The 23,226-nt window shown below is 41.1% G+C and overlaps 1 protein-coding gene across 6 annotated transcripts in view; it reads left to right on the forward strand.

Annotated features, from left to right (window-relative positions):
* The first annotated feature begins 2,419 nt into the window (after positions 1 to 2,419).
* Positions 2,420 to 23,226, forward strand: part of MITF (melanocyte inducing transcription factor) — a 238,059-nt gene continuing 217,252 nt past the window's right edge. For all 6 annotated transcript variants that reach the window (XM_037040933.1, XM_037040934.1, XM_037040935.1 and 3 more), the window contains exon 1: positions 2,420 to 2,688. In XM_037040933.1, coding sequence (XP_036896828.1) covers positions 2,585 to 2,688 — 104 coding nt within the window. In that variant the 5' untranslated portion in view covers positions 2,420 to 2,584. The remainder of the gene's footprint in view (positions 2,689 to 23,226) is intronic.

Genomic DNA, 23,226 nt, shown 5'->3' on the forward strand with positions numbered 1-23,226 from the left:
AGCACCATGCTTCCAAAAATCACACAGTCTTCCCTAGTTTAGTTGTCCCAACAGAAAACGTCAAAAGATGACTTCTGGTCCTATTAGGGTTTTATGTCTATCTCTAAAGAAATCACTGTGGCTAAGGAAATGTGGTACACTGATTGGTCAGGATTAGCTTGTATAGGCATTCCCACTAAGTAGCAGATGGCACTGTAATTGATAAGCCTGCTACATGTAAAAGAACATAACTTTTCCTGAACCAAGAGTGGAGTGAGACCAAAAGAAAAGGTGTAGGGGGAAAAATAGCTATCTGTGTGTATCTCAGGGCAACCTCAGCTCAGAGCCTTGTATCCTAGGGATCTCTCTGGAAGGTGCACTTAGTTGGAGGTAAGTTCAGGAATTTCAGCTTTTTTACAGTGTTTTCTTGGTCTGGTTTGGCTCCCCTAGATCTAGCAGGTCACTCTTTGATACAATGGATGGCATATGAAGTGTTTAATTACAGTTCTTAAGAGGTTATAAACTGCATTTCCTATATGAAGTGCTTGATAGCCTTCAAGTGATCAACAGACCAAAATTATGTATATAATCTTATTTACATCTATATTTTCTCGGGAGAGGGTCCATAGCTCTCTTCTGCTTAAAAAGCTTCTGGTGAACCAAAAGATTAGGAAAACTTCAGTATTTCTCAACAGGGGAATCACTGATATTTGGACAATGTTTATCACTATACAAAATGTATAGCACCTCTGGCCCATACACTTGAAATGCCTGTAATACTCCCAAGCTATTATGAAAATCAGCCCTGTCTCCCCACATTTCAAGCACTTATACCTGAGTCAGGATGAGACTAGGAGACCAGGAGTCTATTAGAAGGAAGAAGAAAAGTAAAATACAAAGAACATCTGATTTCTAGCAACCCATCTCTCCAGGAATCTGGGATGCACATTCACGAGCCCCCCAAAAATCCACTTTCCTCAGGAAAGTTCAGATATTTTGCCTTATTTTAATTGTGTTGTTGAAGGGCCTACAAATAATATTTTGGGAAGTAAATTTTATTGTGGGATTTTGATACTGGCTACTGCAATATGGTGTATGTACCCCTTGCACTTTTCTCCAAATCTCCTTGAGATCCTCAACTCTTCAGATGTTTTTAGATGAAAGATTAAAATGTTTCACTGTGAGGCAAAATGGGCAACTCCTGGAAGATGGGAACACATTAGTCTGGCCTCCTTAGGGTTTTCTCCTCGGATGATCATCTAGTTTATTAAGTCCAAAAGGGGAAACTCACAGATGAAATGTTATTCTGAAAAGGGTATCTTCAAGGTCTAATAAATAAAAGAATGACTTTTGAGCAGCACTTTCATAGATCACAAATCAGTTTCTGTTGCATCTGAGCTTGCAACATCTTTTGAAACAAGTCTGCCAATCTCCTCTTTCATAGATTAAGAGATTGAGGCTTCTAGGAATCAAGTGACATGACATTCCTGAGATTTCACAGAGCTTTAGAGAAGGACTCAGGATTTCATCTCTGGGTCTTAACAACTTTAAATGCCATGCTCTAACTCTCTGCTTCCCTGATGCCGCAAGACACTTTTGAAAGAAGGAAGACATACTACTGGAACTAATCAGAGTGAAGGACTGGAAGCAAAAATGAACTACAACCCAGCATGTATTTCAGTTACCCGAGTGAGTACTGGAAAGCTCAGGTGAGGGGATTAACACTTTTACAGTTTATAGCCCCACGGCTTCACTCCTGAAATGTTAGGACAATCTCATCTGAACTCGCAGTCGACTGAGAAATTAAAAATAGTGACGACACTGTTTTGTTACTTTGTGCTTTTTTAAATGAAAGGAATTTTTCAAGTGGAGTTGAATAAAGGGGAAAGCCACTCAGATGGATGAATAGTGTTGTAAAAACTCAGGCTGAATTATGGAAAAGGAACGCACAGTAATGTTTTAGTTATGAAGTGAAGGCAAGTTCCTCCATTCTTCCATTCCGAGGACAACCTGATTTGTTGCAGCAGCGCTGGGAAGCATGCAGGCTGATGGGAGTCCTTTTATTTTAAGGCAGGCTTGAGAGCTAAAACTTTCCAGTGCTAAACTCCTCACTATTTTTTTGTTTTTTAAATAAGGACTTGACGTGTCTTTTCAAACGTCTGAGCTGGGAGGAGGGGTGACGGCGGAGAGCACGCTGAGCCCGTCCTTATTAATATTTAATGGTCAGGTCTGTACCCTTGAGGTAAGTAGGGAGAGAGGAGCCGCTGACATTGACAGTGAATCCAAACTGGAGTGGCCCAGGCGGTGTCCACTACGCTGTCCCTGCCCCGCTTGGCCTTCTGGGAGTTGTAGTTTACATAGGAATCGCTGCCCGGGCGAGTCCGGAAAGCCCGCCCAGCCGAACTACAATCCCAGGCTACGCTGGCCGCTGCCCCTCCCGCCCCGGGCGAGAGTGAACTCCCGGCGCCGGGGCAGCCGCGCGGGCGGCTGGCTGAGCCAGGCACTTCGCGGGGCGCCGGCTCCCGGGACCCAGGCCCGCCACCTCCCCTCCGTCCCCGGGCTCCGCTCTCACTTCCGAGCAGTGGAGGGACGGGCAGCTGGAGACATGCAGTCGGAGTCGGGGATTGTGCCTGATTTCGAAGTAGGGGAGGAGTTTCACGAGGAGCCCAAAACATACTACGAACTCAAAAGTCAGCCCTTGAAGAGCAGGTGAGTGGTGACAGCTGGAAGGAGGTGCGGCGGGCGGCGGGGTACCCTCTCGCCTCCTACCCTGGGGCGTGAAGAGCCGGTCGCCGGGGCTCTGGGACAAGGACCCTGTGCCCTTGCCCCAGGGCAGAGGCGAACTGTTCTAGCATTTGGGGTCTGCCCCGGCGCGACACGCCTCTGGGGGGTCCCCGCCCAAATGCACTTCGGGGGCGCCGCGGGCAGCCCGTGGTGGCCCACCGGGACAGGGGGACCCTTGGCAGGGGATATGAGCCGCTGAGACCGGGTGGGGGCTGGGGAGCTACCCGGCGCGGAGATGGGGGAGGAGGAGAGCGGGGCCAGGTCGCTGGCCGGGTGGGAAGTGGAAAGACAATTTCAACTAAACCCTTTGCTGAGTAAACCCTTCTGGCTGAGGACTAGGAGAAGAGCCTGGTGGATATCGAGGCACGGCGTTGGAAGCAATTAGCTCGTTTGTTGTTGCCTCTTAGGAATCCGCCCCTCTGGGAAAACCCGCCTCTGGCTGCCTCCGGGTGAAGTTTCCCTGAGTCCCGCCTCTCACCTGGGGGACCACACTGCGGAGCGCCGAAGGGCGGGGGCAGAGGGTGGGCGTGTCTCCGTAGCCGGGTTAAAAGACTAGAGCAGTAGAGACCCACTGAACTCTGGGCCTTTGCTGGAGGATAAAAAGCCTTGGGACCTGGCGGATATCGGGATGCCCCCTACGTGGTAGTGACACGCATTTAATTAGCTAGGGACTTAAAACTTTTTAGGAGACGAATGAACAAACTCGCTGGTTTGGCGCCTCATATACCTCTGGTGCCCATTTCCTATTCTACCTCCATTCCCAGTTTTCTGTCGTATTCCTTTAGGTCAGTCTTGTAGCCTCCAACATTTTCAGTGTTACCAAGAAGGAGGTGGTATGGTCACTTGAAGCTGTGAGAGCAGAGAGGGTTTATTTCCACTCCTCTCAGTTGTGGGGTAAGATATAACTGAAAGGTTCACTTCAAACCTTGCTGCTCGGGCTTGAGGCAATGGGCCTGGCTGGTAGAGGGCAGGGCGGGGAGGGTCCAGAAATCTGGGTGAATGAAGGTGAGCTGAGTCTGGAATGAGGGGCTATCTTCTTTACTTCTGGGTACAGCGGACTGCTACTTGGCACTAGTGGAAAGCAGAGCCATGTATGTTACTTTAGGCCGCAGAGGTATCCAGCCTGAGGTAGTGTTCGGCTCAGGATGGCTATGAATCCTGAATGTGGCACAACAGAAAATTGTAAATTTACTTAAAAGATTATGAGGGTTTTTTTTTGTGATAACATGTTGCAATGTATTTGATGTATGGCCCAAGACAGTTCTTCTTCCATTGTGGCCCTGAGACGCCAAAAGGTTGGACGCCCCTGCTAGGGCTTTGTCAACACCCTGAATCCAAGTTGGGAAAGAAAGTCTGTGAACAGCACACTCAGGGACCATGCTGCTGAAGCAGCCTCTTTGCAGGTTGTAACAGAGATTGGAAGGAAACCTCTGCAGTTAGATGCATAAAACCAGTCTGTAGTTGGTGATTTCTCTTCATAATGGCTGTCTTGTGTGTGAGCAGAGATTGTGTGTGCTGGGGGTTGGGAATTTTGAGTGATATTGTGCAAAGGGTATTGTTGGTTTTGCTCATTGGGGCTTTATCTGCATTCGGCTGAAGGGACTAGTGTTTTTACTGAGCAGTCTCTGCTTTTGCTTCTGTGAGCAAATGCTTGCATTGCAGAATGAGGGAGTGTGTGTGTGTGTGTGTGTGTGTGTAGTCCGGAATGAAATGAATTAACTGGACTCTTTGGAACATTTTTGATGGTAGTTGATACATAACATTACATGAGTTTGAGAGAGTAAAGAAAATACCATCTGGAATAACCCAAATGAGTGTTCTTTTTCAGAGTTGGCAATAAGTTACTTGTTAAGGTGAATGAATGTCTCGGTAGCTTTCTGGCATGTGTCAGGCCAAGTGTGGTTCGTGGGAAGAAATGGCTTCACACGTTGAAACTAGAAACAGGTGTGGGACAGAACCTGTATGGAGAAGAAGGCTAAATTTAAAAAGTTGTCAAACTGTCTGTAGAGCAGACACATGCTCTTTGAAAATAAAGAAGTTAAATAAATCTGTGGAGAAATATATGAGGTTGGCAAAATTTCCCCATTCTGTTTTCCATCCCACACATCTGTTGTGTGTCTTTAAAGGGGCCACACACTGTTCAGGGCCTCCTCATGGCTTTTTGTCTTAAATCTTTGATGGGGCACCTCACTTCTTATAAGCCTTGTTTGGAAAAAGTTGAAATTGAAAAGTTAAGACTGCTGTAGCTATTTTGTCTATCAATTGTATTCTCAGCATTGTCTGTTGGAGTTGAAAATATGTCCAGAATCTGCCCACTTTTCATCAACTACTCTTCTATCACTTTGGTCCAAGAAATCATCAGCCTTTGTCTGGATTATTATAGGAGTCTCTTAACTGGACTCTTGCTTTCTACTTCTATTTGCTTTCATGTGCTTTCAACACAGCAGCCATGATGTTCCTGTTAAAACAGATTCTCAGTGTAGGGGGGATTTTGCCTCCCAAGTCATTTGGCAATATCTAGAGACATTTTTGGTCGTCACAACAGAAGGGAATCCCACTGGCCTCTAGTAAGCAGGAGTAGTTACCATTCTATAGAGCACAAAGTAAACAGTTATTTGGCCCAAAATTGTTACCACTGAGGTTGAAAACCCCTGCGTTAAAACTTGTCACATTATGTTGTTCTCTACTCAAAAAACTCCAATGGCTTCTAGTTTCAGTAAAATTCAGGAGTCTTCAAATGGCACAGGTGGCCTAAATGGTCAATCTGCCTGTCAGCTTTGACCTTGTCTCTTGCTGCCACTCTCCTGGCTCCATCTGCTCCACCTGGTCTGGTCTCTTTGCTGTTCTAGGAATACTCCAAAGCCCACTACCCCAGGGCCTCTTATGTTGTACTTGCTGGTCTCTCTGCTTTGACAGCCCTTTACCTAGAGAGCCACAGGGCTCACTCCTGCACCAGCTTGAAGTTTCCCTTTAAATGCAATTCCCATCAAGCCTACCTTGACCACACTGTTTATAATTGCTAATCCTCCTAACTCCCATCTTCCTTGCCCTGCTCTGTTTTTCTCATTGTAATTATATTAGAATCTATCCTATACTTTTCTGATATGATATGTTTATTATATATTTCTCAACACTGGACTGCAGGCTCCAAAGGAGCAGTGATTTCTTTCTCTTTCTTGTTTACTGTTGTGTCCCAGAGTCTAGAACAGTTTCTCAATCTTGCTCTATTGACATTTTGAATTGGATAATTCCTTCTTGTGGGGGCTAGCTTGGGCATTGTGGGATCTTTAGCAGCATGTCTGGCCTCTGCCTGCTAGAGGCAGTTGAACCCTTCCCAAGTTGTGACAACCAGAAATGTCTCCAGATATTACCAAGTGTCCATGAGGGGCAGAGTCACCCCTGCTTTGGAACTACTGGCCTAGAACAATGCTGGGCACAATGGCTGTTTGGTTTTTGTTTTTGCATTCCTTTCAACATTGCATTCCTTTTAAAATAGATAACACCAGAGTTTCTCCCATGAGGCATTTATATACTTTTTACTTGGGCTAAACTCAGATAGGCAAGTGTTTCATGAAGAAGGACGCATTTCCTAAATCAGCCCTGCTGCCTTTAGGAATGTGAGGCTGCTGGATTTAGATGATGGGAACCACATTTCAGTCCTACTCACTGGAAAAACTGTGTAGTTGGAAAACACATATTACAAGAAAAGATTCTAATGAAGAATTGTTTGCAGTTTGGTTACCCTAACAGGTTTATAATACCTTTTTGTATTGTGGGAATGTGTTCTGAATGGTGCTGGCAGAGGAGAAGTGTCGAATGTCATGGGTGAACCCAGAATTCACATGTTAGTACCATCAGGTCGGGCTACTGAGTGAGCTCCTGACAGCTAAGAAACTCTCAGTAGGTCTTTGAGACCCTAAGAAAACATGTTAACATATGGTAGTATCTTAATGTTTCTTTTGTTTGGTTTACTCAATTCTGTGGGCTTTTAGCTGTTCATGCCCTTTTCCTGGACAGGCTTAAGAATTGGCTTAATCTAATTTTAGTTTTTAGTGATGTTTTAGATAAATTCCTACAACTTAGAAGTGGGAAATAAAATGAGTTTTTGGTTTATAATGGTAGGACAGGGTATAGTGATGTTTCTTTAATGCTGATTCATAGAGGGGTCTGTGAAGATTTCACAGGTTTATAGTAAAATGAGAAAGACGAAGACTCTTGTGTCACCTTCAGAGTCACGTGTGTATATCTTGATATAAGGCCATTGCCATTTCATGCAGTTATTCTGAGATATTCCCTCTGTCTTCCTATTAAAAAGGCCCTTTCTTTTATGACATGATAATCTATTCTTAGGAAAACAAAACTGTCAATCTTTTATTGGTTTCTGAAAGTTTTCCTGATTTTTATGGGCTGTCCAACCTGTAGGGAACCAGTAGCATGGAGTTTAACAGCATTGTCTCGCATCACTGTCTGTCCCTAAGTACCTGAGTGACCTTTGGCAGGCTGGATGACCTCCAATTTCACTTTCCTCATCTTGCAAATGGGGCCTGCACCCTTAATCTTAAGAACATTAACTATTATCTTGATGGTGGAAAAGTATTAGCATGGAGCCTGGTACATAGTAAGTGCTCAGTGGAAGTTGACCGATGTGTTTCTTGGTATTTTATTACTTAGCAGTGGTTTTGCACTTGTTGACTCTGGCATTCTTTTCTAAAGCCAGTATTGTTATGCAATAAAATTATCCCAATTTTAGTAAATTCTTCTTTGCTTTCATTCTAATGAGCTGTTCAGACCATCTTTTTGTATTTTGTCTTTTTGTTCTGGTCCATGATGGTTTTCGTAAGTCGGTTTAAGACGAGCTGTTGTGCCAGGCAAACCTAAGAGAATAGTTAACGTTTATCGAGCGTTACCAGCCACTGTTTAAATATTTTGACATGTTAACTTAATCATGCAAAACATGCCTGAGGTAATAATAATAAATAAAAACTAATGGCATTTTAATTATAATTTTAAAAACAGGTAATGCTTACATGGTGCTTAACTGCATGCCAGGAATGATTCTAAATATTTTATTTGTATTAGCTCAGTTAATCCTCACTTCCACCTTGGGTGTATTTTTATTATTCTCATTTTACAGAGAAGGAAACTGAGGCATAGCAAGTAGATGGATTTGATTCAGTTGGAGGCCATCTGGCTCTAACCTCAGGGTCTTGTCTGTGAGTCTATGCCACACGTCAAAGGCTCTGTGTGACTGTGGGAGAGGTGTATCATGCCATGTCTTCTCCAAAACTCACCTCATGGCATGAGGGGTGGCAACCTATGGATCCAGTTCAACATACAAAACAGAATGTTACCACCATGGGGAGGTGGGCATTGGCATTGGGAAGTTGACAGTGAAAGGGAGATTGGGGTCAGTTTTGTGAATATGGGGGTATTTGAGTTTGGTGGTGAAGGTCAAGCAGTGATCAAACATGTTTCTCTACAACATTAAGTGAAATATTAGATGCCTTGGAGGGAATACTCTTAAAATAAACTTCTAGGGTATTTGGTTGCCTTTTAAACTTCCAGCCAGAGTCCCAGTTCTTCCTCATGGTCCATGGGCACCTTGTGGTGGCAGAGACTGTGTGCCTGTGAACAGTTTCAGAAGGAGCTGGCCTGGAGCACTGTGCCCATGGTGTTGCCACTTAACTGCTATATTTGTGTCTAAGACACTTAATCCCTTGGAGTCCCAGTTTCTTTACCTATAAAAGAGAATCAATAGATCCCTCTTCTTAGAGTTGTAGAAGTTTTAAAATTTGAGGTAAATTGTATAAAAGTGCTTTGCAGAGTGCCTGGCACATGGTAGAAGATAATAACAATTTCCTTTCTATTTTGTCATGAATATAATTTTCCCTCTGCATAGCAATATCTGAACAATATCTCAAGCAAAACATATAAAATTGAAGCACCTTACCTGGCAGATGTTCAAATCTTATTATGCAGATTACTTGCATGGCATGATTAGATGAAAAACTTGATTAAAGTAAGATTCTAAGTGTTAGTTTTGTGTACAATTGGACATTTCCTTTTCCCAAGTATGCCCTTTATAGGAAATGTTTAAATGTATGTATGTGTGTGTGTTTAATTCCCTTTGAGCGCTGCAGTAAAGTTTGCACAGGCTGATGTTTATATCTGCTCCAGTTGTGCAAGAAGTGGAAAATATTCTTTTTTTAGAACAGGTCACATGTGCTTACTGTCAGGAATAGGACCTCAGTGTAAAAAAATGTATCTTGGGACAAATCAAAGTTACTAAATTTCTCTCTCCAACTGCTTTGTTTCAGAACTGGCAGTATTAAGATAAATAATAAGGAAAAAAATCCTTGGTTAATTTTTTTTGGTCATCTTTTTAAGGACAATAAGCAAGAGTCTCATTTGTTTGTGTGTGTGTGTGTGTGTGTGTTTTAAGTATAAAGTGTACTTTGCTGTTAGGTTTGATTTATCGAAGTAAATTATAAAAATATGTTTGACTGAACTCCAAGTATGAATTATTTGGAGAAAATCTAGAAGATGGGTCAAAGATAGCAAACACAGTTACCACATGCTTTTGATATTGTAAAGACAACTGTGCAGTTTGCAAGAGGTTTTGTGAGTGCTGTGAACATTGTGTGCTGTAGGGCAAGGAATGACACTGTTGTTAAGTTGGCATCGGGGGGTCTCTCAGGGAAGACACACACCTATTTGCTTTGTGTTCTTGAGGATTTGGGGAGGATTTGGGAAACTAGGCTCCATGTTTCTCTAGAGTGGATCTGAAACATTGCTTCCTGATTTCTTTGCTATGTCTTTCCCTCCCGAGGCCTTTCACACATGCCTTAAGGAATAAAGAAGACATTTTTGGAGTGCTTACACACAACAGCTGTCTTGAGATTCAGAATGACAAGGTTTTTCTCTTCTTTGGCCATCATTTCTGGAGCCTCTTTGCTGATTATGTACATATGGTGGCTCATTGGCTAGTGTTGAACTAGAGCAGGCAGACAGGGGTGCAGTACTTTCGGGAGTTAATGAGATAATGGTGAAAGACCCCTAGGGAAGTAAGTTAAATCTCAAAATCATGAGGGCCCTGTTGTGTTTTTCAGGACACTTCTAAAACATCACTCAACCAATTTAAGCAGAGACAGTATAATTTTGGAGTCAGCAGGACCTTTTGTTTCTCTTCTTTTCCTTCCCGTCCCCCTTGCTTTTTCTCCTTGCAAAAATTTAAGTGCCTATGGCTGTCAGACTCTGTGCTGCTGGCCATCAGGAATCATATGTAGAACCAGATAGGTGAGATTCCTGCTAGCATCCCTGATTCTGTCTTGGAAGTGGCAATGCAGTTAATCAACCAAATAGATGAACAAGATAATTTTTGGTGCTATGAAAATTAAATAGATGTTATGGATCAAGCATGACTGGGAAAAAACTGGGCTTTATTAGATTGGGTAATTAGGAATGAGCTCAGGAAGACGTGATTTTTGAGGCAAGACCCGAATCTCTAAAATAAATGTGCAAATGTTGGCACTATCACTCACTAACTGTGGGACTTTGGCTAAGTTACCCAACCTCTCTGAACCCCAGTTCTCTCTTTTGTAAAATGGGGCAGTAGCTCCCATGCAGGGCTGCTTACAGAGATAAAAGGTAATTTGTGGAAAGCAGCTAATCTTGTAGGTGCTCAGGAAGATGCATAGGACTGGTTCATGGTATTACTATTTTACTATTACTATTTTCAATCTGTGGTTGGGAGTCCACAGGTGCAGGGAGCCAATTGTAGTTATACGTTTATTTCTGGCTGTGTGGGATAAGGGGGGGGGGGGTCGGCACCCTTCAACCCCGTGTTGTCAATTAAGTTTGAGTAGTGGAGAAAGAAATGTAGACAATCTTCTCTGTAATTGTTTATAACTTGGTCTTAAGTGTTTTCCTAATGTTAAGTGAGTCAGAGATTTGTGCTTGTCTGGATTAAAAGTGGAGATGGGTCTTGTTTCTTTTACTATCCTTTCTTCTGTCTGGGATCCTCTTACTTGAGTTGTCCTCTAGCTCTTTTCACTGTTGTGCGTTGAGATCATTCATGTCTGACCACGCTTCCCTTGTGTTTAGCCTAGGTATGGTTTTTGGCAGGTTTTTGAATCACCTTTTGGTATAAAGGAAAGGTCCAAGTAACCTAGGATTAAAAAGTAAAGCCTAGGGTTGATTTAACAAAATATACACCCACACCACAAATGAGTAACTCATGTAGAACTCCTGACTCCCAGTCCTATGTTTCAGCCTCTACATCATCCCTCCTGAGTATAGTGTCATGAAAATGTCAGTGTTGGTACAAAAATGAAAAAGAAGCCTCTTCTCCCACACACCATTTCAAGCTTTCCTGAAAGTTGAGATCCACAAGCAACAGGGTGTTTTCAAGTCAACTATTTAAAAAAAATCTTCAAGGCATTTGAATTTCAGTAGCTGTGTTCTTTAATTCAAATATTCATGGAGTGGTAACTTTTAAAAAGAAAAATCCTGGGTCATGTGGGAGGAATTATTTAAAATTCAAATCTAGTGAGTTACAGGCTTAAGGAGGGCACTGGGAGGATCACCTTCCAGAAGAAAACTGTGGGTTATTGAGCAATTTCTGAGGAAGGTGTCTGTGGTCTTCGCCCTCCTACTCTGCCCCTTCCCCAAAGTGGGATAACTTGCTGAATCACTCCCATGTATCCTCTTATTTTTCCTAAGGTCAAGGGCTAGTGGCAAAAGTGGTCCTCCCCACTGACAGAATATGCACAGCTTGTGTTTTAGAAAATATTTCATCGGGGAAGCTTACCTGGCATCCATGGGAAAAAGATTTGAGGCAGAGAAGATTCATTTAGCCTGATGGCAAAAGTTGTATATGGAATAATGAAACAACGGGCAGATAGGAATGCTATCTTGTCTTCAGTACCTTTGCTCTAATATGTTCCCAAATACTAACTGGTTCTAAAAAAACATGTGTTTCAACACATACTTTTTATTTTTATAACTGGAATTTTGAAACTTGATAAAAGGAAAAGCACATAGAAGTTCGAAAGGTGGTTTTGCTGGTTAACTTGGAACCAAGTACACAGTGCAGTGCAGTCTGCCCGGGAACTGCCCTGAGATGTGGCTGTGCTGTTCCTCTTTCCTCGTCCCACACAGCAGAGACAGTACTCACACTGAGTCGCGAGCAGAACAGACACTTGGATACTATAGCAGTCCTTCGCCACCAAAAGGACTGGCCATATTTTTGTTTTGCTTTTGAACATTTGAAGTTTTTCAACAAAAATGGAAGGGTAGCTTTGCAATGTTGTATTTCTGAACCTGTATAACAGCATCATCTGAATTTAGAACATTGGCACCTCAGCCAGTGGAATCCTTTGCAATAAATTTATAATGTTTTTGGCAGAGAATGAGAATGAATAAACATTAACATAATATTGGCCAATTAGTGTAATTTACTGTTAGGGGAATACGATGGCACCAACTAAGCATTCTTGAAAAAATTCTATTTATTTTTTAAAGGAAGAGTTTACAGTAGCTTATGTAAAATAGTCCTTGAAAATATAAGCAACTGGCGTGATTCCTGGTTACATTCCAAATAAAAGTTTGTCTACTTCCTGCAAGGAAGTATGCTTGCAGAGTGGCTCATGAGAGATGGGTAATGGTTAGTGGTATATTGGGCAATCACTGTGCAGACTTTTTGGAACCACCACACCTTGCATCATTTAAGATGGTCATTTGTCCACTGGTCTTAAGGTAGATAAACATTAATAATGCTTTAAGTAGATAAATGCTGGATGTGTAAATGTGAAATGATGGGATCATGGAATGCAATTCTAATGATACTCATTATATATGGTAGCTTCAGATCTTTGTTGATGCAGAAGTGAATGAGAGGGTGTGATAACACTTGTGTGGTCATACTATTAGAGTCACTGGAATTTAACGGCAGGGGGCTGAATGACAAAGGACTATTAATTGGGGTTTACTTTGGAGTCAGGTATATCGCATGCCATTGTGCTAGCCTAGTGTACGCCTCTTCCTCACTCTTGGGCTTATATACCTGATATCTTTCTAGAGTGACAGGCATCACTTTTGTTTACGTTCTATTGGCAAAGACCAATCTTATGTCTACATGTGGATGCAGGGGTGGGACCTGGGAAATCAAGACCCTAGCTGGGCAGCAACACTTCTACGTTAAAAAAGAGAACACATTTTGGGTGGATAGCAAGGCACAATTGTGATGGTCTTAGTAGTTGTAGTGTTTTCCTCTCTGGATCAAGTCATGCCTATCCTTGGTAGGCCTAGTTAGGTCTATCCTTGAACTTTTCTGTTATTTTACCAGTAAATTCTTTTTCTGAATAGACATGGTTAATTTGGATTTTCTGCCACCTGAATATGGACTGCCTGAGCTTATACATTGTCTGAATCCCACCTCTATGCAATGCTTCCTGTTCCAAGTTCATTGATTAAAATAATCACCCCACTTCCCAACAACACATTCACTATTCTCCCACCATGTTAGTGCAATGGTGTTCAAAGTGTTGCCCTCAGACCAGCAGCATCAGCATCACTCAGAAACTTTTTAGAAATGTACATTCTCATAACTACCATATATGTCCTGGAATCAGAAACTGTTGGAGGGGGTCCCAGCAGCCTGTGTTTTAACAAGCCCCCCAAGAGATGCTGATGACTCTGAATTTTGAGATCCATCACCCTGCTGCTTTTACTACAAATCCTATGTCCTCATATTGAATTACCCTTGTATTACTGTTCTAGAATGGAAAATTCCCTGGATTAGAATACATTTAGTAAAAAATGGGGCATTGTTTGTTATGGTCAAGCCAGAGATAATCATTGACAATAATTCCCTACTGATTAAAACAAAAAGGAAATTTCTTTCTAGAAAGTTAGCCCTCAGATTGACATTAGTGAAACCAAGTAGGGTTCTTGGTTGTCCAAATGTGATCTCTGAGTGATTTGGAGTTAACATAATTTTATTACCATGAGGAGCCCAGCCCAAATCTCACAGGAGGATTTTAATTTAATCTAGACTCAAAACTTGTGAAACTCGAAGCATGCTATAGTCACATGACTGAAAGATTTGGTTGAGAAACAGGGTGATGGTGGTTTTAAGCTTGCCCACATGACCAAATTTGTTTTTCACAAAACTTGTGCTGAATAAAACTTGAAATACGACTGTCAGCCTATTTTCCCATCTTAATGAATTCCAGACAGTTTGTAGAGTGTGGGAGCCTCCAAAACAGAGGGGCAGAGTGACTGACCAGCCAGCATCTGTTTTGTCACATGTAGAGGTGAGCTGACAGAACCGTCTCCCAGGCTGTTCACTTCTCTGACAGAGTGGGACAGCCAGATTATGCGAGGGAAGGGCAGGACCAATGTGTGTCAGACAAACGGAGCCTGTAGAAAAGCTCTGGACTTTTTATTCACTAAGAGATTCAACTACCCTTATGATTAATCCACTGAGATGGGAGTACCCAAGCATTTTTTTCCCCCTACATGTTGACCTTTTCCAGAGAAAAAGCCCTGATACTTTTTTTTTTGGAACAGAATCTGTTCTTATCAAAAACTGATTAAGAGCTCTAACTAGTCCAATCAGTTTAAAGTTCTGGGTTTTAGTTTTTGGTAAGAAGGATTTTTAACTTAAATTCTGGTTGGAGTGCCTACTAGCTTTTTTATTTGGGGGCAGGTTATTTTTGTAGCCTTTGTTTCAACACAGGACTGAGTGGAGCTCCTGGGTAATGATAAGTTTTCAGCTGTAGAGTATGCTGATTAAAAGCAGTAAGTGGCAAAGTGCTCAGCACCAAGCCTGGCTCTCAGTCAGTGCTCAAAACTGCTTCCCTCACTCTGGTTCCCTGCGTGTACACAGCATCAGCAGGGTTGTTGACTTGAAATGCATTTTTACAATACTTTTAGACATTTGAATAAGGAGAAGACAACTCAGAGGCAACCAGCAGGGAAAGAAAAGGTTCCATAGAAGAGAAGGGGGTGTGGGGATGGAATTCTCCTGAAATCGGACAGTTGTCATTAGGATCTTTAGGAGCGATGCAGGTCAAGCAGTGCTGAGCTGTGGGGTGCCTGCAGGGAGGTTTCTAACACGGCACAGGCTATTTTCAAGTAAGGTGTTACTTTTGTTGCCAGAAGAGTCTTTGTCCTTATCAACGCTTCCTTTCGTCATAATTATATACGATAGCTGGGAGGAGGAATAAATAATAGGATGCATGATGGGGTTTCATAAGACTGCACGCTGTGGTAGTGGAGTTCTGTTGCGGCTCCACACAGGAATGTCATTCCTAACTGTCATGTCTCAGCTCGGCATTTAACCCTGCAATCTCTCTACATAGTTATGCTTATCCAGTAAAAGTCATAGTACCTATATTCTTGAATCTTAATATTTTTAAAATTCAAGAATCTTAAAGATTCTTTCTTAAAGAATTCGATCTTAAAATCTTTATATCTTTCACTCTTCTAGGGTTTTTCTCTTCCAGTGTAGCTGTTTTAAAGGCTGGTACCTAAGTTTTAATTCACTTCAATATAATAGCTTGCGTTTCTTTTTTCCCAACTTTGTTGAGGAGTAATTGACAAATATGAATTATATATATATATATTTAAGGTGTATAACTAGTTTTTGATATATATATATAATTGTGAAATGATCACCACAAGAACGTAGCTTGCTTTTCTTGATTGTCAGAAAGTTTCTCCCTAAACCTGTGGTTAAAAGGGTCACTAGAAATCACAAGGGGATTAGCCCAACATCTTTCTCAGGAGGAAAGTGTCCAGTAGGTCACACACATAAGTGGATGCCTTAATCAGTTACAGACTCATTGTGTTGCATGGGTAACAGGATCGCTGTGAAGGTTCAGTGTGAAGGTTCAGAGATGCTGCCTGGTGGCTGCCATACCTGCCACTCTACCCTACCTGCCTGGTGCTGTGCCCACCTGCTGCCCCCACCTGCTGCCCCTGATTCAGTGCTGCTAGAATTTAGGGGTTTACATGAGAATCAAAGTGGTTCATCTGTGTATGCACTGTTGACTCTACCATTGTTTTGTCACTGATAAGTAAGTAGATACAATTTGATTCTGTAGAGGTGAAAACACTCAGTCATATAATCAGTTCTCAAATGCTTGGGATATGGGCACCATGTTTTCAAACCTGGACTAGCGCTGGGTTGTCACCCAGGAGTCTTTCTCCAGCTGTCATCTGCTCTGTGCAGAGGAATGGGAACACATTTCATTACCAGTCAATGGGAGACATCTTCTGCCAGAATCCACACATACAGTCATACAAGTACAAGGCAGTGCTTTGCAGAGTATTTACTGCCATTCTCTGTATTGTCATGACTTACTGAAACTTGATTTTGCTAAATAGATCCTATCCTGAGTTTATAAAGAAATCAGGGGAGATGACAGTTTCCCTCTATGTGATTGAAACACATGCACACTAAATCAAAAGGCACATTAAGGTAGGTGCTTTAGAGTGAGAGCAAGTATGCTTGGAGAATTAATGAGCATAGGAGAGAATGAATGGTGGTCAGAAATGGACAGTTAGGTGGGATTCTGAGCTCTGCATTTCAGTGAGGAAACAGGATGAATCAGCTGTGTAGGTGAGAGTTGAGAGTTCAGACACCCCTAACTAGGGGATGGGGAAATGGATAAGACAGTTTGGGAAGTTTTCAGAATAGATGTATTTCTTGGGTATGTAAATTGGTGGACATTAAGAGAGCTGACTCTTACTTTTTTAAAAGCATGGTTTGGGAATTATTTGTAAGGTCCTTGGGCAATTCTTCCTTGCCCATGAGGTAAAATGATATCCAGAAAACATTTATTGGACTTACTGTGATTTTGACTTCTGTGTGCAGTCAGGAGGTAATGTGTGCAAAAAAGGGCCAACTTTAAACCACTGTCAGCAAATGGGTGGCTGTGGGAGGGTGACATGGAACCCAGATCAGACTATCAGCAACCAGATGAACTCTTTTCTGGGCAACAAAAGAGCCCACTTGGTGGTCACATTACCTACCCTGCAAAATACCTTGTTTATTTATTTATTGAGAGTAATATGTTATTTAAACTAATGCATCCACCATCTTACCAAGTCAAAATGTAATCAATATACATTTTTATTGAGGTATAATTGATGTGTAAAATTATGTTAGTTTCAGGTGTACAACATAATGATTCCATATTTGTATATATTGTAAAACAGTGACTACAATAAGTGTAATTAACATCCATCACCACATATAGTGGTAAGAAGTTGTGATGAGGACTCTCATAGCAACTTTCAGATATGCAGTAGGGCATTACTAACTATGGTTACCATGCTGTCTGTTATATCCCCATGACTTATTTATTTGTAACTGGAAATTTGTACCTTTTGACCCTCTTCACCCACTCACCCACTCCCAACCCCCACTTTTGGCAACCATCAATCTGTTCTCTGTATCACTGAGCTTGTTTATTTTATTTTTTCTTTTTAGATTCCACGTATAAGTGAGATCATATGTAAGAGATATATTTAAAACTTATATTCACTAATGGCAGCATTTAGTTGTCACTTTATTGGAAGCCCTTATTTAAAAAGTAATATGTATTTTAAGGAAATCCTGCATCATTTTTCTATAAATAGGCTTGTAGATGATACCTGTTTTAAAGTCTCCCAGTCCTCACTTGAAGGAGGCCCCACAGGACAAAGGAATATGTTAGTTCAGTGGGCATCTCCAGGATCCAGGATAGTGAGTGTCAAGTAAATATTTCTTGAATAAAAAATAACCAAAGTGGATGAAGTGTTGTTTCTGGTGTGCTAGCAGGGACCAGTAACTTTTGGGAGCTCTGTTAAACTCTATCAGGATAATGTGAAAAAACATCTTTACTTTTTTTTTTAAGCTATGGCCCCTTGTTAAGATTTTCTGAACTTCTGTTTTCTCACCTTAAATATGGGGGTAATAGGATTTCCTTCTTGGAATAGTTGTGAAGGTTTTAGAAGATAATGTAACACTCCTGGTGTATGTAAGTGCTGAATCCATTAGGTTAGTAGGGGCAGTGGTTGTTGTTACTACTGTTGGTCCTAAGAGATGAAATAAAAATATGCTTAGTTCTCATTATTTGTGGTAGTTATGTTTTATAGAGTTACCGTGAACATTTAATTTGGGAACACTGAAACATTGCCCCAATAGGAGGGAAATAAGAGGGGTAGGTTCCTGCGAACCTGTGGTCACATTTTGGTCAGTCATTTGATACATAACCTTGTCTTTCTGTTTAAATATGTTTTATTTAAGGTTTATTAAGTCATTCACTGCCAACAGTACTGTGTCATGTCTGAAGGAAGCTTCTCTGACACCTGTATGTTCTCTGTAAGGTACATCACAGCCTTTCTGTGCTGAGGACTCCTGTATAGCACTTCAGCACTAGGCCTGGGGGTCATGTTAAACAGTGAAGTCAACAACAGAAAGCACACTTGTTTACTGTATGAGTGGAAACAAGAAGGCAGAGCATCGTTTCCTTCTTTGACCATCGTTAGGAATGCACACATTGGGTGGCTCAGATTTTTCACCTTTTTGTTCACAAATGACTGCAAATATGCTGCAATATTGATTTGGGGGTTACAAATAAGTTTTAGCAATAGGTGACTTTGCAAATAAGGAATCCATGAATAAAAAGGGTTGACTATTAAAAATTTTTGCCTTGGCTGGTGTGGCTGGTGTGGCTGGTGTGGCTTGGTGGGTTGGAGCTTCATTCTGTAACTGAAAGGTTGTGGCTTTGATTCCTGATTAGGGCATATACCTAGGTTGTGGGTTGATTCCTGGGTCCAGGCAGTCCTCAGTCTGGGTGCCTACAGAAGGCAGCCAGTCAATGCTTCTCTTTCACTTTGATGTTTCTTTCCCTTTTCCTTTAAGAGCGATGAAACAATGTACTTGGTGAGGATAAAAAAATTAAAAATTTTTTTTCTTGGATCTGTCTGTCTTTCTAGTAATTCTTTCTCTGAGCTAGAAAATACGCTCACTGGGGAAAACGTTTTAAAACACTGTCTGCCCCAACACTATTGTGGATTATACATGAAGCCACATTCACAAACCTTTTTCAGGCATCTGATCTCCCATTTACCAGTTTATTTGCCGAAAAGAATGGCCCATCACTTTCAGATTGTTAAAGTTAAGTGGGACTCTTCTGATATGTTACTCTTTATTTTGCTATAATTTCTGCTGTTCTTTAGGAAGTTGGAGTATAAGAAGGGCACCTGGGAAAGGAGCACAGAGAAATTATGGGGGCTGTTGTAGGAGAACCCAGCAGAAAGCAATAGGATGGCTGAGAAATTTAGCTATAGGAAGTTTTTGAAGTAGCCAGGCTCAGTTTATTCATGACTTAGAAGATAAAGGTAATGGTTTTGACCTCGCACTGTGTTGGAAATTAGCATATTATAATTATCAGCATAGTCATTATTGTAAAATTTAATCAGGTACTTGTTGGGAGGAGTACTTGGAATTCTTGTAGGAAGTAAGGAAAAAAGATGAAATGTGGAGAGGAGAGAGAGAGAGAAAGAAAGGGAGAGAGAGACAGATGGACAAACATCAATGTCAGAGAAAAGCAACTATTGGTTGTCCTCCCATATGTGTCCTGACGGGATTGAATCTGCAATCTAGGTATGTTCCCTGAGAAAGAATCAAACCTGCAATCTTTTGGTGTACAGGACGATGCTCCAACCAACTGAGCCACTTGGCCAGGGCAGTCCAATAGTTTTGAGTTGCATAACAGATCACACAAAGAAACACAGACAACAATAATAATAACAGCGAAATCTATCATTGTTAAAGCCCTTACTACAGGCTATATCTTATGTTAGTGTTTTAATCTCATAAACATTTAGGAAACTGAAACTCACTGGGGTTAAAGTAATGAAAGTTGCATGTCACTGGAGTTAACGTATTAAAAGTTGCACCTTTTTTCTGTCTTGCATCTATAGCCTGCCTTCTGCAGTTTTTGCTGCAACCTTGTGTATTTCAAAAAAGAATGGCTTGTTTAGCCTGTATGTGTGTATGAATGTGTATATGTGTATCTATCTATCTGTCTTGGTCCTGGGATAAGGAAGGTACTTACTGTAAATATTTTCCAGATTTTTTCTGTATAGAATGGTCAAGAAGCTGAAATAACAGAAATGAATAATTCCGATCTAGTTGAATTACAAACATATTAAGGTACCTACTACTGTCTACCAGGTACAATGTTTAACATTTCAAATGTTTTATATAATTNAACCTTGTGTATTTCAAAAAAGAATGGCTTGTTTAGCCTGTATGTGTGTATGAATGTGTATATGTGTATCTATCTATCTGTCTTGGTCCTGGGATAAGGAAGGTACTTAATGTAAATTTTTTCCAGATTTTTTCTGTATAGAATGGTCAAGAAGCTGAAATAACAGAAATGAATAATTCCGATCTAGTTGAATTACAAAGATATTAAGGTACCTACTGCTGTCTACCAGGTACAATGTTTAACATTTCAAATGTTTTATATAATTTAATTCTCATGAGGCAGGTAGGATCCCATTTTATAGATGAAGAAACTGAGGCTTGGCCATCTTAAGTCACTCATCTGAAATCACTCAAAGGAGGAACCAAGACTTAAACTAAGGTCTGTCTGAGTTCAAAGCTCACCCTCTTGTCCACCCTGCTGTGGTGGCTACAGTATGTATTGGGGTACCTGGTGAGTCAGGATATGAAGTGAATAGGGGTGACAACCTCATGTTGATTTTGGAATAGAAAGAGGACTAGTTCTCTGATACAGTAAAGACAAGGGAGTCTGGGTGTGGTTGAGCATCTGAATCCAAGATAAATAGATCTATTAAAGGTGCTTAGCATGCTTGGCTCATACTCCTTTGTTTTCAAAGCTGTTTCTGAAGAAGGAAAGGAGATACGTTGTGAACTCCAGGAGAGGTAGCAAAAGATGAGCTGATGGATACTAATCATTCAAAAGGGTGTGGTGTGTAAATTGTAGGTTTCCTTCATTTCTCATTAAAGATCTTTGGATGTTCCTAGTTAATAATATCAAGTCTTACCTATCCTTGCAGTCTAACACTGAGCACATAGCTCCTAACGTCTTGATGTTTTCCACTTCTCTCTCTTTCATCCTTAACCTGACTTGTTAATTGCTTTTCCCATGTGTCCTCATAAAGTTGTAGCTCGTCTGTTCCATTTTGAACTGTTTATCTTTGAATGCCAAAGGACTTGAAACATCGTAATGTTGTGTAATGAACATAGCTTCTGCCTTGACATGTGTGTGTTAAGAGCATTAGTCATTGCAAAGTATTGAGTTAAATATTTTCATTAAAAGGATATAATGATCTAATAGAGAGGAAGAAATTATAAACCTACTTGCTGAAGGCTTTAATGAAGTGGGTTCCTTCAGTGACATGTTAGAGATTCACAGAATGAATGTAAAAGCATTTTCTTTATTAGTGGGAGAAAAGAAAGATCAACAATTAAACCACTTAATTCTTGTACATACAAAGAAAAATGTAAATCACCTGAATTTCCAGTGCTTCTAGACTACCTCATATGTAACTTTAACTACCATGAGATATGTTGGAGATTTCCATGAGATACTATCAATAGGGACTTGTGGGCTGCATCTTGTCAGAAAGCCCTTGTAATAAATAGTCTCTCTTTCGGCAAGCCATCGGGGCTTTTCTGAGCAAAGGAGATAGGTCTTTCTTTACCTGTGGAGTTATTTTTATGAAGAGTTTTGGTCAGCGTTAATCATGGTGAAACTATGTGCCTGCTGTCCTGGTTTATCTCTGTAGACATCTCCCATGGCAGAGGGTTGGATCCTCAGATCTCCATGTCTCGGGTATTTCAGGATGTTAGAGGTACAGTGCCTTGCTTCTTGCCGGGGAGTGTGTAAGTAGGTACTGGTATTCTCTGATAGGATGTTGTTTAAATGAGTGTTTAACAAGCTGATGGGTTGTCTAGTTTCCTAGGGTTGGAGGTTTAAAGTGCAGTCACCATGTACTCTTCTCCTTTACCTTGCGGCAATCTTCAGTTGTGCAGTAAACAAGTTCTGAGCTGAATATCTTTTCTCTACCAGAGAGCCTACAAACAAGGAAATTGCTTTAATGCCTGAATAGGGGGCATAAACTGTGTCTATGTGCTGTGAAAAATTTCTCAGCAGACTGGATATTTTCAAAGGCTGTTCAAGTCAAAATATATCACTGATAGGAAAAATTTTCTTCTCCAATGCAACACCTTATACAAAATGACACTTATTTTCTTGATCAAGGTAGGAATGTATGACATTGGAGGGGTTGGAGGGTGTAGAGAGAAGATCTGTTTTGATCAGATTTCCTTGCATCTGTGGTGATATTTCTAGGAGAATTATTGATCTCTAGGCCTCGTACTGTGATTTTGAATATATTTGCCATCGTTATTAAGCGAATCTGGGGATAAGGAGGTCGTTTTGAATGGGAGCCAGGTAACCTGTTGATGTAAGGTCTGTTTTACTTTTTATGATTCCAGTCAAGGGCCCCTCCCTCCTTCCTGGCCTGAATCCATGTCGTTTTCAGTAGGTAGCAATTACTTATTTGTTAAAGAAGCTGGCTCCTGCTGCCAAGGAGCCTATTAATTATCACTCAATCTCTAATTTGGCCTTCTTCGTGTTGAGAGAAGGTGCATGTAAGCGTGTGGCAGAGCAACTGCAATGGCATCTTTGTAATTGTCTCCTTTCTGAGACGGCTTGGTGGACTCAATGTTCAGCCAAACATGGCTGAACTTGGACTCAGCCAAACATGGCTGAACTTGGACTCAGTGTTGAGTCCAAGGCAGCCACGGCAGCCTTGGTGAGTATTCTCAGCCCTTTTCTGTGGGTTGTTTTGATTAGTTAGCTGTGGTGGGTCTTCTTCTCCCTTTTACTATGACCTAAGTAAAAGCTAATAGTTGGCATTTATGTTGGGAATTCAGACATATTCCTGGTCCATCTCAGAACTTAAATAGGACACCTTCAAAATACTTTAGTGGGTTTTCCCAAGAGCTAACTAATTGTCTCTTCCTGGGAAAAGGAGACCATAGACTTGACTCTATGTCTGTCTTCAACAAGGAAAAGCAAACAATAAAGTGGTAGCTCACTTTACAGCTTATTGTACAGCAGATTTTTCTTTAAAGGGGGACTGCCTTTATATCATATTGAATCTTTGGTTCTTGTTCATAAACGGCGAGATCACCTTCTGTTTTCAGAAATGTTCACTGTTTCAGTGAACATATTTTTCAGAGGTTCTACTGGATCATTTGATTAGGTTTGGAGTGTTATGCTTCCTTTTCTACTTTTTATGTTATTTTTTGGCACTGTTGGTGTTCAAAGCTGTAGAAGTGATTCGTTGCTAAGTGAATTCATTTTCCACATTTTCGCATGCGTTTCCCAGGTGTCTTCACATTTCTTCCTCATGTGATTTGCAGTT

This window comes from Sturnira hondurensis, unplaced genomic scaffold, assembly GCF_014824575.4.
Source record: "Sturnira hondurensis isolate 20B ecotype Veracruz unplaced genomic scaffold, ASM1482457v3 Scaffold0002840, whole genome shotgun sequence".
Classification (NCBI taxonomy): domain Eukaryota; kingdom Metazoa; phylum Chordata; class Mammalia; order Chiroptera; family Phyllostomidae; genus Sturnira; species Sturnira hondurensis.